This window comes from Mirounga leonina, unplaced genomic scaffold (assembly GCF_011800145.1).
Source record: "Mirounga leonina isolate KUSES-001 unplaced genomic scaffold, KU_Mleo_1.0 Mir_205, whole genome shotgun sequence".
NCBI lineage: Eukaryota > Metazoa > Chordata > Mammalia > Carnivora > Phocidae > Mirounga > Mirounga leonina.
Genome location: NW_023270515.1, coordinates 1,880,943 through 1,896,772, shown reverse-complemented (window position 1 = coordinate 1,896,772; position 15,830 = coordinate 1,880,943). Strand labels below are relative to the sequence as shown.

Below are 15,830 nucleotides of genomic sequence, written 5' to 3'. Positions count from 1 at the left end.
GCTGGCCTCACTGGCCACAGAAATAGGCTTCCAGTTTTCGAGGGCGCTGGGGATGAGAAACTCTTCAGAGTACTTGGGAGTGTTAACAGTTACCTTTCTGTGATGGCATTGTGAGCTAGTTTCAGATGTGTTCCCTCCATTTGTTTTGCTTTCCAATTTATCAGCAATGCATTTGTGATTACTAACATACAGTGTGAGGCAAATGGTCCATATATATGATAGCACAACAATGGAGTATGAAAATTTTATCTTTGTTGAAAATATTGGAAATTGCTATGGAAAACTCCCTAAGACCTAGATCCTACTTTGCCTGGGACAGTTTGAGGCTGTGCCTGTCTTCCTGGCATATTTGCTCCTAGTGTCTGTTTCATTCTCAAAAGTGTCCCAGGTTGGATGATAAATTGTATAGCCACCACCTTAAGATACTTACAGAGATATTTAATACACACTGGAACGCTCAGAGTTTATTTGGCTTTTAGCCATTTTCAGAGCTTTCATGGACATTTACACGGACTTACCACTTATCATTAAAACTATAAAGGATGATTTCTTTTTTTAATTTAAATTCAATTAGCTAACATATAGTACATCATTAGTTCCAGATGTAGAGTTCAATAATTAAAGGATGATTTCTTATGAGAAAATGAGTAAGGTGAGATAATCAATCCCTCAACCTTTCCTTTATTCCCTGGTGAGCGAGCCCTAATTATTGCAGAAGTGGAAAGCTAATGTGACCATTTAGAGGGGTGAATTTCCTCTGTGTTTATAACTTCTGGTGGGGATGTAACAGTTCCAGATTATATATTTCTTGGGAGCTGACACTGCATACCATGGGCATCTGGGTTGCATGATTGTTCTTCTTATGACAACCAGGAAATATATAAGTAATTAAAGCTTGTTAATACTGTAGTTGCCCATTTTGAAAATGAAATCTTGTTCTGCTTGGAATTTAGCTTTATCCATAAAACTAGACTTTTTTTTTTTTTGTAGTGTTTAATAACCAACACATCTACCTCCTAATCATTAAATAAATGGACTTGGAAGTTGTTTAATTATTTGTATGTGCCACTTCCTTCCATAATTTGTCTTTCTGCAGATGGAACTCCCAAAATTATTTCTGCCTTTAGTGAAAAAGTGGTGAGCCCAGCAGAACCAGTGTCCCTCATGTGCAACGTGAAGGGAACCCCATTGCCCACGATCACGTGGACCCTGGACGATGACCCAATCCTCAAGGGTGGCAGTCACCGCATCAGCCAGATGATCACGTCGGAGGGAAACGTGGTCAGCTACCTGAACATCTCCAGCTCTCAGGTCCGGGATGGGGGAGTCTACCGCTGCACTGCTAACAACTCGGCGGGAGTCGTCCTGTACCAGGCTCGAATAAACGTAAGAGGTGCTTGTCAAATCAGCTCCTCAAAAAAACACACATAACTCATTGTAGTGGAGAAGAAAGTTTCTGCATGCACCGAGCTGAGTCTTGGAATGCCAAAACAGATTAACTGTTGCTTCCCATTTCCTACCCTTTCCTTCTGACTCCAGAATGGCCCTGATTGGGTTAATGTGAAAAAAAAAAAAAAAAAAGGCATTTTGGTTTCTTCAGTCAGCTTGTTCTCTGTTACTCTCAGATTTGTCCACTTGATCTTTCCTTTCCTGGTTTATGCTCTGCATGCTCTTTCCTTCCTCCTCTTCTTCTGTTCTACCACATTCATGGTAAACCTTCATGTACATGGTATTTTAACTTACATTCATAGTTCAACATGGCATAACCTCCATCTTCATAACCTACTTCACAGAGACAGTTTAAAAATTGAATTGCTACCAGTGTTTTCACAAAAACAGCATGATGGTTCAGTGGAGACTAGCTACTTTTTGTTGATTAAATCGCCTCTTGTCTTGTAATTCAAAATGTTTTAATAGAAGTAGATGATAATGAAAGTTTTTAACACTTCATTCAATTCATTTGAAAGTAATGGAACTAAAAGGAAACAAAGAACTTCTGAGTAGAAAAATCCAAACACAGAAAAAATTGTTTAACTGAAAAAGACGTTTTTACGTGAAAATAATCTACATTTTTTTTTTTTTACTCAAGGAAAAGTGCACCCATTTCCACACAGGAGATGTACCCTTAAATTATTTTCAATAGCTTCTTTGTGTCTCTCCAGGGCCTGCAAGCATTCGACCAATGAAAAATATCACAGCGATAGCAGGGCGGGACACGTACATCCACTGCCGTGTGATTGGCTATCCCTATTACTCCATCAAATGGTACAAGAACTCCAATCTGCTTCCTTTCAACCATCGCCAAGTGGCATTCGAGAACAACGGCACTCTAAAACTCTCGGACGTGCAAAAAGAAGTGGATGAGGGAGAGTACACGTGCAATGTGCTGGTTCAGCCGCAGCTCTCCACCAGCCAGAGTGTCCACGTGACGGTCAAAGGTAAGGCTGCGCTCCCTGTCCCCACACAGCTTGCCATGATTCCGCCTTTCACCAGAACCACGAGCAGGAGTGGGGGTCGGGGGGGGATCTCAGAGGCTGCATATTTTCAGTAGGACAGTTACAAAGACGGGAATGATAGAGTACATCAGGTGTTCTGACCTCTTTACTCCTGCATCTGCACAAGACCTGTGCTTGATGTAATTTTCTTTTCATATGGATTTTTGGGTTGGTTTTCCGGAGGATATGTGTGGTATTACCATCAAAAAAAAAAAAAAAAAAAAGACATCATTGGTGTTGTTATCTAATTGTCTGACAGATCATTTTAAAACACATACTGATGTTCCTCCACTTACAATGGGATTATGTCCCAATAAACTCATTGTAAGTTGAAAACGTAGTCAGTCAAAAATTTTATTTAATACATCTCACCTATCAAACATCATAGCTCAGCCTAACCTAACTGAAACTTGCTCAGAATACTTACATTAGTCTACAGTTGGGCAAAATTATCCAATGCAAATCCGACTTTATAAGAAAGTGTTGAATATCACGTAATTTATTGAATACTGTACTGAAAGTGAAGAACAGAAAAGTTGTATGGGTGAAGAATAGTTGTCAGTTTTGGATGTTTACCTTCCTGACCACTGGCTGACTGGGAGCTGTGGTTCGCTGTCACTGCCCAGCATCACCAGAGAGTATTTACTGCATATCACCAGCTCTGGAGGAGAAAGCAAGGTTCAAAATTCAAAGTAAAGTTTCTACTGAATGCACATGTCTTCTACACCATCATAAAGTGGAAAAATTGGAAGTTGAACCATCCTAAGTTGGGAACCATCTGAATCTTTCTTTTCCTAAAAACTCCTAAAAGTAAGTTCTTTTAGAATCCAACCAGAAGAGGTTTTCTGATGGATAAGGACTTCAAACACATTTTTCATCTTGAGTAGTTGAGTAGGTCAAAACAACAATATAGTAATTATATGATTAAAGGAACCCACCAAAAAAATTCTTGACTTTTAAATGATTCTTTACATCACAGGATTTAACCATCGGGATGAATTTGGGGGTCATGCAACTCAGTCTCAATCTCCTTATCAGTAAAGACCCACTAAAATTACAAGACCCACTCCAGGACCCACAGCCCTGTAGTGGCAGAACCTTAGGGGAAGCTGTTTCTTCTATCCCCCAAGTCAGTTTCTTCAGCTGAACATGAAATTTTTCAATTCTGTAAATAATCTACATGAAGCAGGTCATGAAAATAACTCTAAAATGTTATGAAACAGTTTCAAGTTTCCATAACAATAGCCTTCTGCCTGCTAAACTATCTGTCTGAGCTATCCCTACATACCAATAATTGTCTTTTAATGTCATGGCTACAAAATTACATGGGTTTTCCATGGTCTTCCCCAACATTTTTTCTCCCCACAAACTTTGTTAGTTTACCTTTTCAGGACACCTATAAATACACACATGCATGCACACATACAATCTATGTAATATTTTATGTATTGTATGTTATATAGTATGTATAATATAGGATATACTTGCACATAAATAATTTTGACTCTTTTAAAAAGAGCCACATATCTTAAGAATTTTCTCAAGTCATTAGAATTTCTTGGTAAATCAGACTATGATAGCTACATAAAAGTTCATTTTGTGGTTATATTTATTTCTTTAAATTTATGAAACATCTGCTCCATGCTAGGTTTTACTCTAGGCACTGAGGAAAACAGTGATGAAGAAGGTAGACAAGCTTCTTTCCCTGTGGAGCTCTCCTTCCAATCAAGAGAGACAAACAGTAAACAAATAAAACAAGTGAATAAACCAGAAAATACTTTATAATGTTTAATACAATGCAGAAACTTAAAACATGGTGGTATCTTAAAGATTACCTGCCCTGGAGAATTAGAAGCTGTATCAATAAATGTTTGGTGCTCTGGTGTCTTAAAATTCATCTGTCTATCATGCGCTTTGAAAGAATGTCTTACCCACAGCTTGTTTTGTAACATGATAAGTTGATCATTTGGAAATTATTGGTTTGCTGAGTTATGTGGATCTTTGAAATATCGACAGAATAAAATCAAAGGCTCATCAGAAAAGTCTTTAAGGGGGCGCCTGGGTGGCTCAGTTGTTAAGCGTCTACCTCCTGCTCAGGTCATGATCCCAGGGTCCTGGGATTGAGCCCCGCATCGGGCTCCCTGCTCAGCGGGAAACCTGCTTCTCCCTCTCCCACTCCCCCTGCTTGTGTTCCTGCTCTTGCTGTGTCTCTCTCTGTCAAATAAATAAAATCTAAAAAAAAAAAAAGAAAAAGAAAAGTTTTTAAGTATTAGGAAGCTGAGAAGCTCATAGCAACAGATACAAGTTTTACAGAATTCTACTTTTTTGCTTGAAAGTTTGAATTTCATTATTTGCAACAAATACAGTCAGATGTGATCATAGGAGAGGCAGGCTATATCTTTTTTTTCCCCCTAGGACAATGCCCGCTAGTTGCACAAGCCTGAGTAACTATAGCTTTTAGGTAGCCATTCTTTGAGGAAACAACAGAATTCCATGAAAAGAGTGACTCGTTGAGCTTGTAATTCAAACAGATGCACAAGTACTTTGCTTCCAGACAACCATCCTGCGCAGGAGGCCGAAGTGCTTTGTGTGTTCTTCCCATTTTGTTACACGGAGCAGAGAACACTGAAAATGACATGAACTCAATATAAAAAACTTATACTTTAAGTAAAACACTTAAAATTTTTATTTTCATGGCTTTGTCAAGTGTCCTTAAATGAAACTGGTTTAAAAAACAATTAGCACTGTGTGGTGGTAAGCACCACAATGATGACGGGCGCATTTCGGTATCACTGCCATGATTTGTGCTAAGACCCCAGCCGTCTTACCCACCATGACTTCTATGTATCTGTGCAGATGTCAAGCCAATGAGAAAAGTACATGATATCTTACTGTTATAAGAAAAATGGTTATCTCCTTGCAAACCCCCAAAAATGTTCTCAGGGGTTCCTAGGGGTCTTCAGACTACCTTTAGAAAATATCTACTCCAGTGCTATTTCATTTATGTCTAATATTTAACCATTTTGGATGATGTGTCAAATGAGCTTCTCCATGCATTGGCCTTTATCTCCTTGTAAGATGGTTTCTTTCAGGAAAAGTTGCCAGAAGTGTGACCATTGGGTAAATGGATTACAAATATTTTAAGATCAATTTTTTAGGAGACATAAATTCAAACAAAGGCCATTTGAATTATTCGCTTTTATTCTTAAAATTTTGTAGACCAGCATAAATCAATGTATTAATCTTGATCCTTTTAATCTTAAGTGACAGAACCCAACTCCAACTAGCTTACACCCGAAAGGAGAATTTATTGGCTCTTACCACCAAAGTATTCATCATTTTAGGAAACAATTGAATCAAATGGTTTTGTTTTCAGGAATTTTTTTCTTCTAAGTATATATTATGTAGAGTAATCATTTTCAGGTCCTTGGCAAGGATCATCAAACAAAAGAAGGAAAATATTATTTTGCGTGGTGTTTCATTACAGTAGCCTGGCAAGAAATGGCTGGCAGTGGGCAGGACAGCTGTAGGGATTTGGGATTCGCAGTGCTTAAGAGGGCAGTCAGGGAAGGCTTCTTTGAGCGGCTGACATTTGATCAAGGACATAGGGGAGGGAAAGAGAGCCAAGCACATATCTAGGGGAGAGAGCATTCTAGACAAAGGAACAAAAAGAGGCAGGAGTGGGCCTGGCCACCTGGCAGGCCAGGAAAGAGGCTGTGTGGCTGGAACAGAGTGAACACAGGGTAAAGTAATAAGGGGTGGGGTCAGAATTAGCAGGGCCCTTTCATGTAGGACCCAGTTCAGCAGGGCTGGGCTCTGAGGGCTTGAGTTTTTCCTGAGTGAGATGGAGGGGTTGATCAGATGATTTTAAACGAGATGTCACAGGGCCTGACCAGGTTGTAAAAGGATACATCTGACTGCTGTGCTCAGAATAGGCTAAAGGCAAGAAGGGATAAGCAGGCCCCCTGCTAGAAAGCTCATGCAGGGGAGAGGTTGGGGGGCTTGGGCCAGGGAGAGAGCAGTGAGGGGCTGAGGAGAAGACAGGTTCTAGATATATTTTTAAGGTCTACGCAGTGGGATTTCCTGATGGATTGGATGTGGGTGTAAGAGCCTGAGCAGTAGAAAGAAGAACACAGCCATAAGTTGAGTCAGCAGAAGATGCAAGGAAGCAATTTCAGGGAAGAAATCAGGAGTCTACTTTTTGATGTATTGAGGTTGAAATATTAAGTGGATCTATAAGGAGGCAGTTGGATAGACAGGAGTGGAATTTAGGATGGAGGAATCTGAGCGGTAGATTTGGAGACATCAGTGAATAAATAATGTGTAAGGCGCAGGCCTATGTGTAACCATCAGGAGACTGCGTACCTCCCTGCAGATTCTCATTCATAGAGGCAGATTCATCAGTGCTTTACTCAAACTCACATTAAAACCTATTCACCAAATGTCTGAAGATAAAGTCTGACAAAAATTCATACAAGAACTGTTTAAATGTAAATCTGTCTCTAAATTTCCTAGATGAGGATGGATCAATGTATCAATGATCCTATTGAATGCAAAGAGCAGGAACTCCAATCAGACTGGTTTAACAGCAGTTATAACAGTGTGGGGAGGGGGGAGGTAGGGATGGAGGTCAAAGTTGTATTACACTAACTTTTGGGAGAGGGGCAGAGATAGCATTGGCCTCACAGGAGGCCTGGTCTAGACTTTTAAAATTATTATTTTATTATTTTTTTATTAGTTTCAGGGGTAGAATCCAGTGATTCATCAGTTGCATATAACACTCAGTGCTTATTACATCATGTGCCCTCCTTAATGCCTGCCCATAACCCAGTTATCCATCCCCCCCATCTCCCCTCCAGCAACCCTCAGTTTGTATCCTAGGGTTCAGCTTCTCTTATGGTTTGTGTCCCTCTCTAATTTCATACTGTTTTATTTTTCCTTCCCTTCTCCCCTTCATCTGTTTTGTTTATTAGATTCCACATATGAGTGAGATCATTAGCATAATGCCCTCTAGTTCCATCCATGTCCTTGCAAATGGAAAGATTTCATTTTTTGATGGCTAACTAGTATTCCATTATATATATATACACCACATCTTCTTTATCCATTCATCTGTTGATGGACATCTGGGCTCTTTCCATAGTTTGGCTACGGTGGACATTGCTGCTATGAACATTGGGGTGCAGGTGCCCCTTCGGATCTCTCTGTTTGTATCCTTTGGGCTAAATACCTGGTATGTGCAGTTGCTGGGTCATAGGGTAGCTCTATTTTCAACTTCTTGAAGAACCTCCATACTGTTTTCCAGAGTGGTTGCACCAGCTTGCATTCCCACCAACAGTGTAGGAGGGTTCCCCTTTCTCCACAACCTGGCCAACATTTGTTGTTTCCTGACTTGTTAATTTTAGCCACTCTGACTGGTGTGAAGTGGTATCTCATTGTGGTTTTGATTTGTATTTCCCTGATGCCAAGTGATGTTGAGCAGTTTTTCATGTATCTGTTGGCCATTTAATTACCATCTGAAACTTCTCTCTGTTCCTTTGGTGTTTCCCTCTACACACCGGCTTCATTCCCTCAGAGCTGCCTCTCTATACAGCAAGAAAACTGACCCTCATTACTCTGGACTCACATGCCTTTTCCCTGATGACTCCATGTAGGATAATCAGAGGGAGGGACTCTGGCTGGCTTTCCACAGACCACCACCCATTCCTGGACCAGTCACTGAGGCCAGAGCTGTGCGGTGCCTGGATAGGCTGCCTGCTTCCATCCACACCCCCTTGCTAGGGAGAAGGTTGAACTATCAAAAGAAGGAGGAAAATGAGAATAATAGCCATAGTAAGCTGTCTTAAAAAAGTGAATTAAAATATGAATGGGGCTGAGAGTCACTTCTGAATGTGTATTCACTTTACTTAGTAACATGTGCTCAATAAAGAAAGGCCCCCACACAGGTTAATACCTCAGAAAATAAATTCTATCCAATGGCTAAGAATTCTCCCCAGAAAAAACCAACCCTGAGGATAAGAAGAATCATGTTAGGCCATGGAAGCCAAGCGAAGACCACTGATAGAAAGTGTGAGGGAAGGCACCTGGGTGGCTCAGTCAGTTAAGCATCTGCCTTCAGCTCAGGTCATGATCACGGGGTCCTGGGATTAAGCCCTGCATTGGGCTCTGCACTCAGCGGGGAGTCAGCTTGTCCCTCTCCTCATGCACCTCCCCACTGCTTGTGCTCTATCTCAAATAAATAAATAAAATCTGTAAAGAAAAAAAAAAAGGTGTGAGGGAAGGAGCCAGAAGGAAGGATGATGTCAGGTGCAGCAACCAAATCAGACAGACAAGGGGACGAAGACAGCAGAAAGCCCTCAAGATACAAGATGACATTGAAACCAAGCAGATCCCTAGGAAACCTACAATAGCCAAGTGAGCAAAGCTCGAGACATTCCTGACAGTCTCTAACGGTAGCCTTCTAGATGACAGGTTACATCTCTCTGTGGAGCCCACCCTATGAGAATATCATACACTAACACAAATTTGATTGGGAAGACTAACAGTGGGTTTGCCAAGAAGCCTGGAATACTGAACCTGATAAAAACTGTGTTCATTGGTGGTTGAGATGTCTATAATTTTTTGTGCAGATGTCTGGGCAAAGGAGAGAGCATATCCTTTTGGTGAATCATTGCTTCAAAACATGTTTTAAAAGGAGCATTTTCTAAACAAAATACAGTTGTTGGCTATCCCACCTTACATTTATTTAATTTCATCTTTTCTGTGTTGACAGATGAAACTGTAGTCACCAAAAGAGGAAATTGCAGGCTGGGTGGACAAGGTTAATCCTGAGTAAGCCTATGTGGGACTTCCCAGGTGAAAAAGATGACAGTCTAACATCTCCTTTTATTTATTAACTCATTGGTCATAGGTACCCACTTTGCACCCCAACAAAGATACTTGAGTAATTCCGTTTAAGACTACCACTTGCATTTCTGGCTTAAGATGACTTCTAACTTTAAATATATAGTAATAATTATACACCGTGAACAATTTTAGCTTTTACTCAGATGTCCTTAGAAAGGTTGCAACGAAATTGACTTCTGAACATTTACATTTGAATTTTAAAATGTTTGGAAATGAAATATGTAAATTAAGCCACACTCCAGTAGTCGGGATTATAGTCTATCGATGCTTTTAAAAGATTAATAACCTTTACTTATTTCAATTATGATAAAGTATGATAAGGGAAGAAATAAGCAATCAACTGAATTATAGGAAAAGACTGATTTTTTACTTTCTCTGTGAAATCAGGATTGGAAGGCAGTCTGTTCTTATTTTATTTATATAAACACAGCTCAATTACCTTTCTTGTTAGACTGCACAGTGAATATTTTACTCAGATAATTTCAGAAGAGCAAATACGTTGGCTCACAATTTGGCTTCCTTGGAAAGTGGGCCCCCTTGTTTCCGTCAGTAATTGTCAACGTCTAGTGCGTTGGGGTCCCTGGGTAAGGGTCTACGAAATCACCAGGACACAGGGGATGCAGAGCAAAGGCAGCACTTGCAACTGCATACTGCCGTTTATTACTCACATAGCTATATACTCACAGTGATCAGATAAACATAACAATGTATACTTAAAGTATCAACCCAACATCCGTGAAGTAAGATACACGAAATTCAATAAGAACAAAATACATCCTGTTTATGCTTGCAGAATAAAGAATTCTCTTAGCCATCCTTCCTTTGGAGACAACATGTTCTTTGTCTTTAGAAAGAACACTTCTGATTAGAAAGACACACTTTAAGCTAGGCAAGAGCCACTTCCTGCTGATCCAGGCATTTAGGCCTTGCAACATGAGGTAAGGGGAAGAGAACATTTTCTCCTCCTGGCCTAGGCCTGCCTGGCCGTCCTTAACCTCACTGCAGTCCTCAAATGACCCTGGTTTGCAAGGGGCTTACAAGCCTACACCATCTCAAGTAATGTCACAAATGGGGGGAGCACAAGCTTTTCATCTTGTTGCCCAGAGGTTCTCTGTTAACACTGAATGCAGGCTGTGTGTGTGAGTATGTGTGTATTTGTCTGTATGAGTGTGTGTATTAGATGACATCTGGAAACAATACTATGTCTCTCTTTTTAAAAAGATTTGTTTTTAAATTTTATTTTATTATGTTATGGTAGTCACCATACCGTACATCATTAGTTTGTTTTTTTTTTAAGATTTTATTTATTTATTTTTTAGAGAGCGAGCGAGAGAGAAACAGCATGAGAAGGGAGAGGGTCAGAGGGAGAAGCAGGCTCCCTGCTGAGCCGGGAGCCCGATGCGGGACTCGATCCCGGGACCCTGGGATCATGACCTGAGCTGAAGGCAGATGCTTAACCATCTGAGCCACCCAGGCGCCCACATCATTAGTTTTTGATGCAGTGATCCACGATCCATTGTTTTTAACAGATTTTATTTATTTATTTCAGAGAGAGAGAGAGCAAAAGCATGAGCAGGGGGAGGGTCAGAGGGAGAAGCAGCCTCCCCGCTGAGCAGGGAGCCCGACATGGGGCTTGATCCCAGGACCCTGAGATCATGACCTGAGCCGAAGGCAGATGCTTAACCTACTGAGTCACCCAGGTGCCCCTAAACAATACTATTTTTCAGTCATGTCTTTTTTTTAAGTTTTTAATTTTTTAAAAAGGTTTTATGCATTTATCTGAGAGAGAGAGAGAGAGAGAACATGAGCGTGGGAGGGGCAGATGGAGAAGCAGATTCCCCACTAAGCAGGGAGCCTGATGTGGGACTTGATCCCAGGACCCTGGGGTCATGACCTGAGCCAAAGGCAGATGCTTAACTGACTGAGCCACCCAGGCGCCCCATAGTCATGTCTTTTTTGCTAATAGTCTTGGCCCTTTTGCTTATTATGTAGCATGGCTTAGGAAATTTGGAAAAAAAAAAAAACCACTTCAAAGATCAATTTAAACACCAGTTAATTATTGATAATACTTAAAACTTAAGCAGTTCTGAGTTCTATTAACAAACCAGAAGCACAGTTGTGCTGCTTTCTAACAAGTTGGGAGAAATGAAAGTCAAATTCCCTTTTTCACTTCATTTCAATTTAACAAGCAGGGTTATATTTAACACATTTCAAAGCATTTTCTTTCTCATTTTAGGTGCCACATTGAACTTGAACGGTGCCTAATTGAGTGTTTTAATTGCTAGGGACCAGCACTGCCAGGAAAGTTAATTGGCTGCTACATAAAAATGTCACCTTCTATTTATATTTATATAAAACTTTATAGTTTACAAACACTTTCATATGTGTAACCTTAATTAATGTTCACAGTGACTCTGTAATGTAGATAAAGCATAAGCAGAGAAACAGAATTAAGAGTGAGCGGGAGGTTTGCTCAGAGCTGTCCGGTAATGTATTCAGGATTCAAATACACATCTTTGGATTCCAGTACACCCTGTAGTGTGTTTTAGAAAAGCAATCCACATTGCAGTGGGAAGCCAGGGTAGTGAGGAGAAACTAAGGTAAAGAACCCAGGTAGGAAGCTTTTAAAAAGTTAAGAAGATGATTTAAAAAGGAAGGGCGTGAGGTTATTGACAGCTTAATTTAAGAGAGGCAATGAGAACTAGTTACATTGATGAGCAGTAAAAGGGGGGATGGATTTGGAAAGTGAGGGTGGGGGAGGACCCCGGGCCACTCCAGAAGTTCTGGTCTGGGTGACAGAGAGCCTGAGACTAAAAAATTGAGTGGCCTGGGCAAGGCTTACGGAGGGCAGGATTTGGTTGAGAGCATCTGGACCAGCATCCTGGATTCAGACCACAAGAACTCTGAAATATGGATTTGGAGGGCTCAAATTAGTAGAGAGAGAGAGAGAGCTGACAGTAGGTGGTCAACAGTGTCTGAGAAGCATTAAGCTTTCAGAATTATTTTTCATGAGTTTTTAAAATAAATGTTTGCCAATAACGAGATGAGATGATGATGCTCGAAACGCAGAACGAGTGATCACGGACATTAGCTCCTTTGTATTCCATTTCACCACGGTCTTCCTGATGTAACACACCTCTTTCTCATGTCTTGCTCCAAAGCGAGGGAAGAATTAGGTGTCATTGGCAGTATTTCCGACTGAACGGTAGTGACCCTTTGTGTTCAGCGGGGACGAGGTTCTGCACAATCTGACCTACAGATTCTGCCTCCACTGCTCTTTATTGTATGCTGCACCTGCTCCGTGGCCGTGTTCCCGTGGCTGTAGCTGGGGAGGTGAATGCCAAATTAAAAGTGGGGTCTGCTCCCATCTCTGAGTGAGCGGCCAGGAGTGCTGCCTGATAGTGACATCATTCTTGAGGGGCTCCTGATAGCTGATGTCATTCAGCCAGGGCAGAGGCACAGTTCTGTGCACAGAAACAACATTGGCAGGACCCCCCTCTCCCACTTCCCGTTCCCAACACTTGCCCCTTTACTGCTCCAACCAGAGCACCTCCAGCCTCCTTGCTGTTCCAGACAGGCTCAGAACCCGCCTCCATCAGGGATGGAGTTCTTCTCCTTTGTCAATTCCACTGGCTACTGGAATCCTTTATACACCTGTTGGTAGAACACATGGTCATGTTTCAAGCTAGTTTTCTCTTGCAGGTGCCTCATTAAAATTGAACAGAGTTTCATTTAGGGTCCTGTTTGTTGGGTCTGGTATGGCCGTAAATTGTAGTCATTCACAAAATGTTTATGTGGATTTTCAGCAACTCCTTAGGGAAGGTGTAGTTTCTATTATGAATAATATGGGAGAAAATAGACCTAGTAGAGGAATGTAGGGGAAAACATTAAATGTGCAATCCTTTTGTGGGATTTTATGGTTTCAAATGGGAATTTATAGTCTCTTGGTTAATTTCTTTAAAGATTTTATTTATTTATTTTTGAGAGAGAGAGAGAAAGTGCGCATGAGTGGGGGGGAAGTGGCAGAGGGAGAAGCAGACTCCCCGCCGAGCAAGGAGCCTGATGCGCGGGACTCGATCCCGGGACCCTGGGATCATGACCTGAACTGAAGGGAGATACTTAACCGACTGAGCCACCCAGGAGCACCCCTGTTTGATGGGCCCAGTGGCTACATTTACTCCCCTGGCCGAGGCTTCACGCTCTCAGGCTCCCGCAGGAGAGAATGACTTTCCTTAGGTTAGGAGGTCAGAACTGAGCTCCGAAGTCCACTTCATTGTCTTCTTCAGACAAGTTTGTCCTGGGGGTAGAAGCTCTTGTAATTTCCCTTCCATTCTAGAAAAATGAAGCTGGTACCTTTCTTCAAGGAAATCCTTCATTAATTTTTTTTTTAGAAATAATATCTCAAATTGGTTTTCTCTAAGTATAGGAAGGGAAAAAGATTGTGTATTGGATTTGTTTTGAAGTCAGAGATTGCCGTTTTTACTCAGTGAAAATTAAGATTGTAGGAGAAATCATGTTTTGCAATACTTGTGCTTGTTAAACATGGGAACTTGGAGAAGGAGAGAATTAAGTAGAGATGAGAAAAGAAGAATGACAGGAAAATTATTGCGCCTTCCCTGCCGAACCCATAATCAGTCTGTTTGCAAATATACGCACACGTACGTGCATACACACACACACACACACACACACGGAAAAGACCCCCAGGTAGTGCTTAACCAATAATGCTCTGATGATATTTTAAGTCAGCAAAAAATCCTTCTCAATTATTCAAAATCATACAGGAGGATCTTTTATGTAGATTGGTACATAACACAACTCTGTAAGTTTGTGCACACGTGATACGTGACATAAATAATATTTGTGTCTTTTATTTACATATAACTATAAAACACACTCATGGGTTAAAGTCATGTATAAATATGTGTATTATATTCACATATAGGTAGACGTAAATAAGTATATATAAGAGATGCCTACGTAGCATAAATAGATGGGACAAAGATAGAGCCATAGAGATGCCAGTGAACATGGAGTTCAGCTGGATGAGACCACCATGTGATACCCACCTTGCCCATCTTTCCAGACTCGGTCTGCACCCGGTCTGCACAGTATACCGCTCCAGGTACGGAGCTCGTGCTGATTCTGCACAGCTGTGAGCACCACACGGTTCCTCCTCCTGGTGGATACAAACCCACCTTCTCTAGCTGTTCCTTTTCTCTCTGGTCCCGTTCCCCCTGCCCCCTCCAGGGCAGCACACTGAATAGCAGCCCCCCTCCTCCATGTAAGCTACCAAAGGCATACAGCCGTGGGCCATTGCTTCCCGCGAACCGTTTCTGACATCCCTGGAGGGGCGGACGGATGTGCCGCCTCCTCTCAGAGAACCCCAGCCCTCCAGGCATTTTCTCATGCCCCAAAGAGGGGAATGAGAATGTCACCACCACCCTGAAGATAAGACTTTTTTGTGGAACCCATGGCCTACTGTGAAGTCACTCCGTTGGGCTCATGAACAAAATCCCCCAGAGGTGCTGCTGACTTCGGTTGGTCAGTATTTTCCTTACGCCACATCATTATCATCAGTCCGTACAAGTTCCATATTTTGTTTTATTTGCATTTATCTTTTTTTTTAACCATCCACCAATTCTGTTATCATTCCTTCTTGCCTTGTCGGCACTTATTCGTGTACGTACTTAATAGGCTTGTTTATTTTTAAAAATTTTTTAAAAGATTTTATTTATTTATTTGAGAGAGAGAAGAGAGAGAATGAGCAGGGGAAGGGAGAGGGAGAAGCAGGCTCCCTACTGAGCTGGGAGCCCGACAGGAGGCTCGATCCCAGGACCCCGGGATCATGACCCGAGCCAAAGGCAGATGGCTAGCCAACTGAACCACCCAGGTGCCCCTAATAGGCTTATTTTTTTTTTTTTTAAGATTTTATTTATTTATTTGACAGAGAGACACAGCCAGAGAGGGAACACAAGCAGGCAGAGTGGGAGAGGGAGAAGCAGGCTTCCCGCTGAGCAGGGAGCCCGATGCGGGGCTCGATCCCAGGACCCTGGGATCAGGACCTGAGCCGAAGGCAGCCGCTTAACGACTGAGCCACCCAGGCGCCCCCTAATAGGCTTATTTTAAATCTACTTTTTATGCCCTTATGAAGATAGACATATAAATGTATATTAAAGCATGAAAAGGAAACCCTTAGGCTTTCCTCCAGCACTTTGACTCTGTACATAGTGTACCATGAAGATCCTTATAGGTGGGTCCGTGAGTAACATTAACTTAGTGTTCCCAATGACTGCAGAGCGCTCTCCAAAATACCAGTTTATGCTGCCACCAGCCACCCAGGAGAGGTCACATTTCCCCATATCTCTGTCAGCCCTTGATATCATCTGCCTTTCTAAGTATTGCAAATCTAAAGAGTGTAGATTTTAT

At 41.6% G+C, this 15,830-nt stretch overlaps 1 protein-coding gene across 1 annotated transcript in view; it reads left to right on the top strand.

The window, feature by feature from the left end:
* Nucleotides 1-15,830, top strand: part of DSCAM (DS cell adhesion molecule) — a 651,058-nt gene that overhangs the window by 358,475 nt on the left and 276,753 nt on the right. The window contains exons 7-8 of the mRNA XM_035028849.1: nt 1,097-1,393; nt 2,163-2,438. Coding sequence (XP_034884740.1) covers nt 1,097-1,393; nt 2,163-2,438 — 573 coding nt within the window. The remainder of the gene's footprint in view (nt 1-1,096; nt 1,394-2,162; nt 2,439-15,830) is intronic.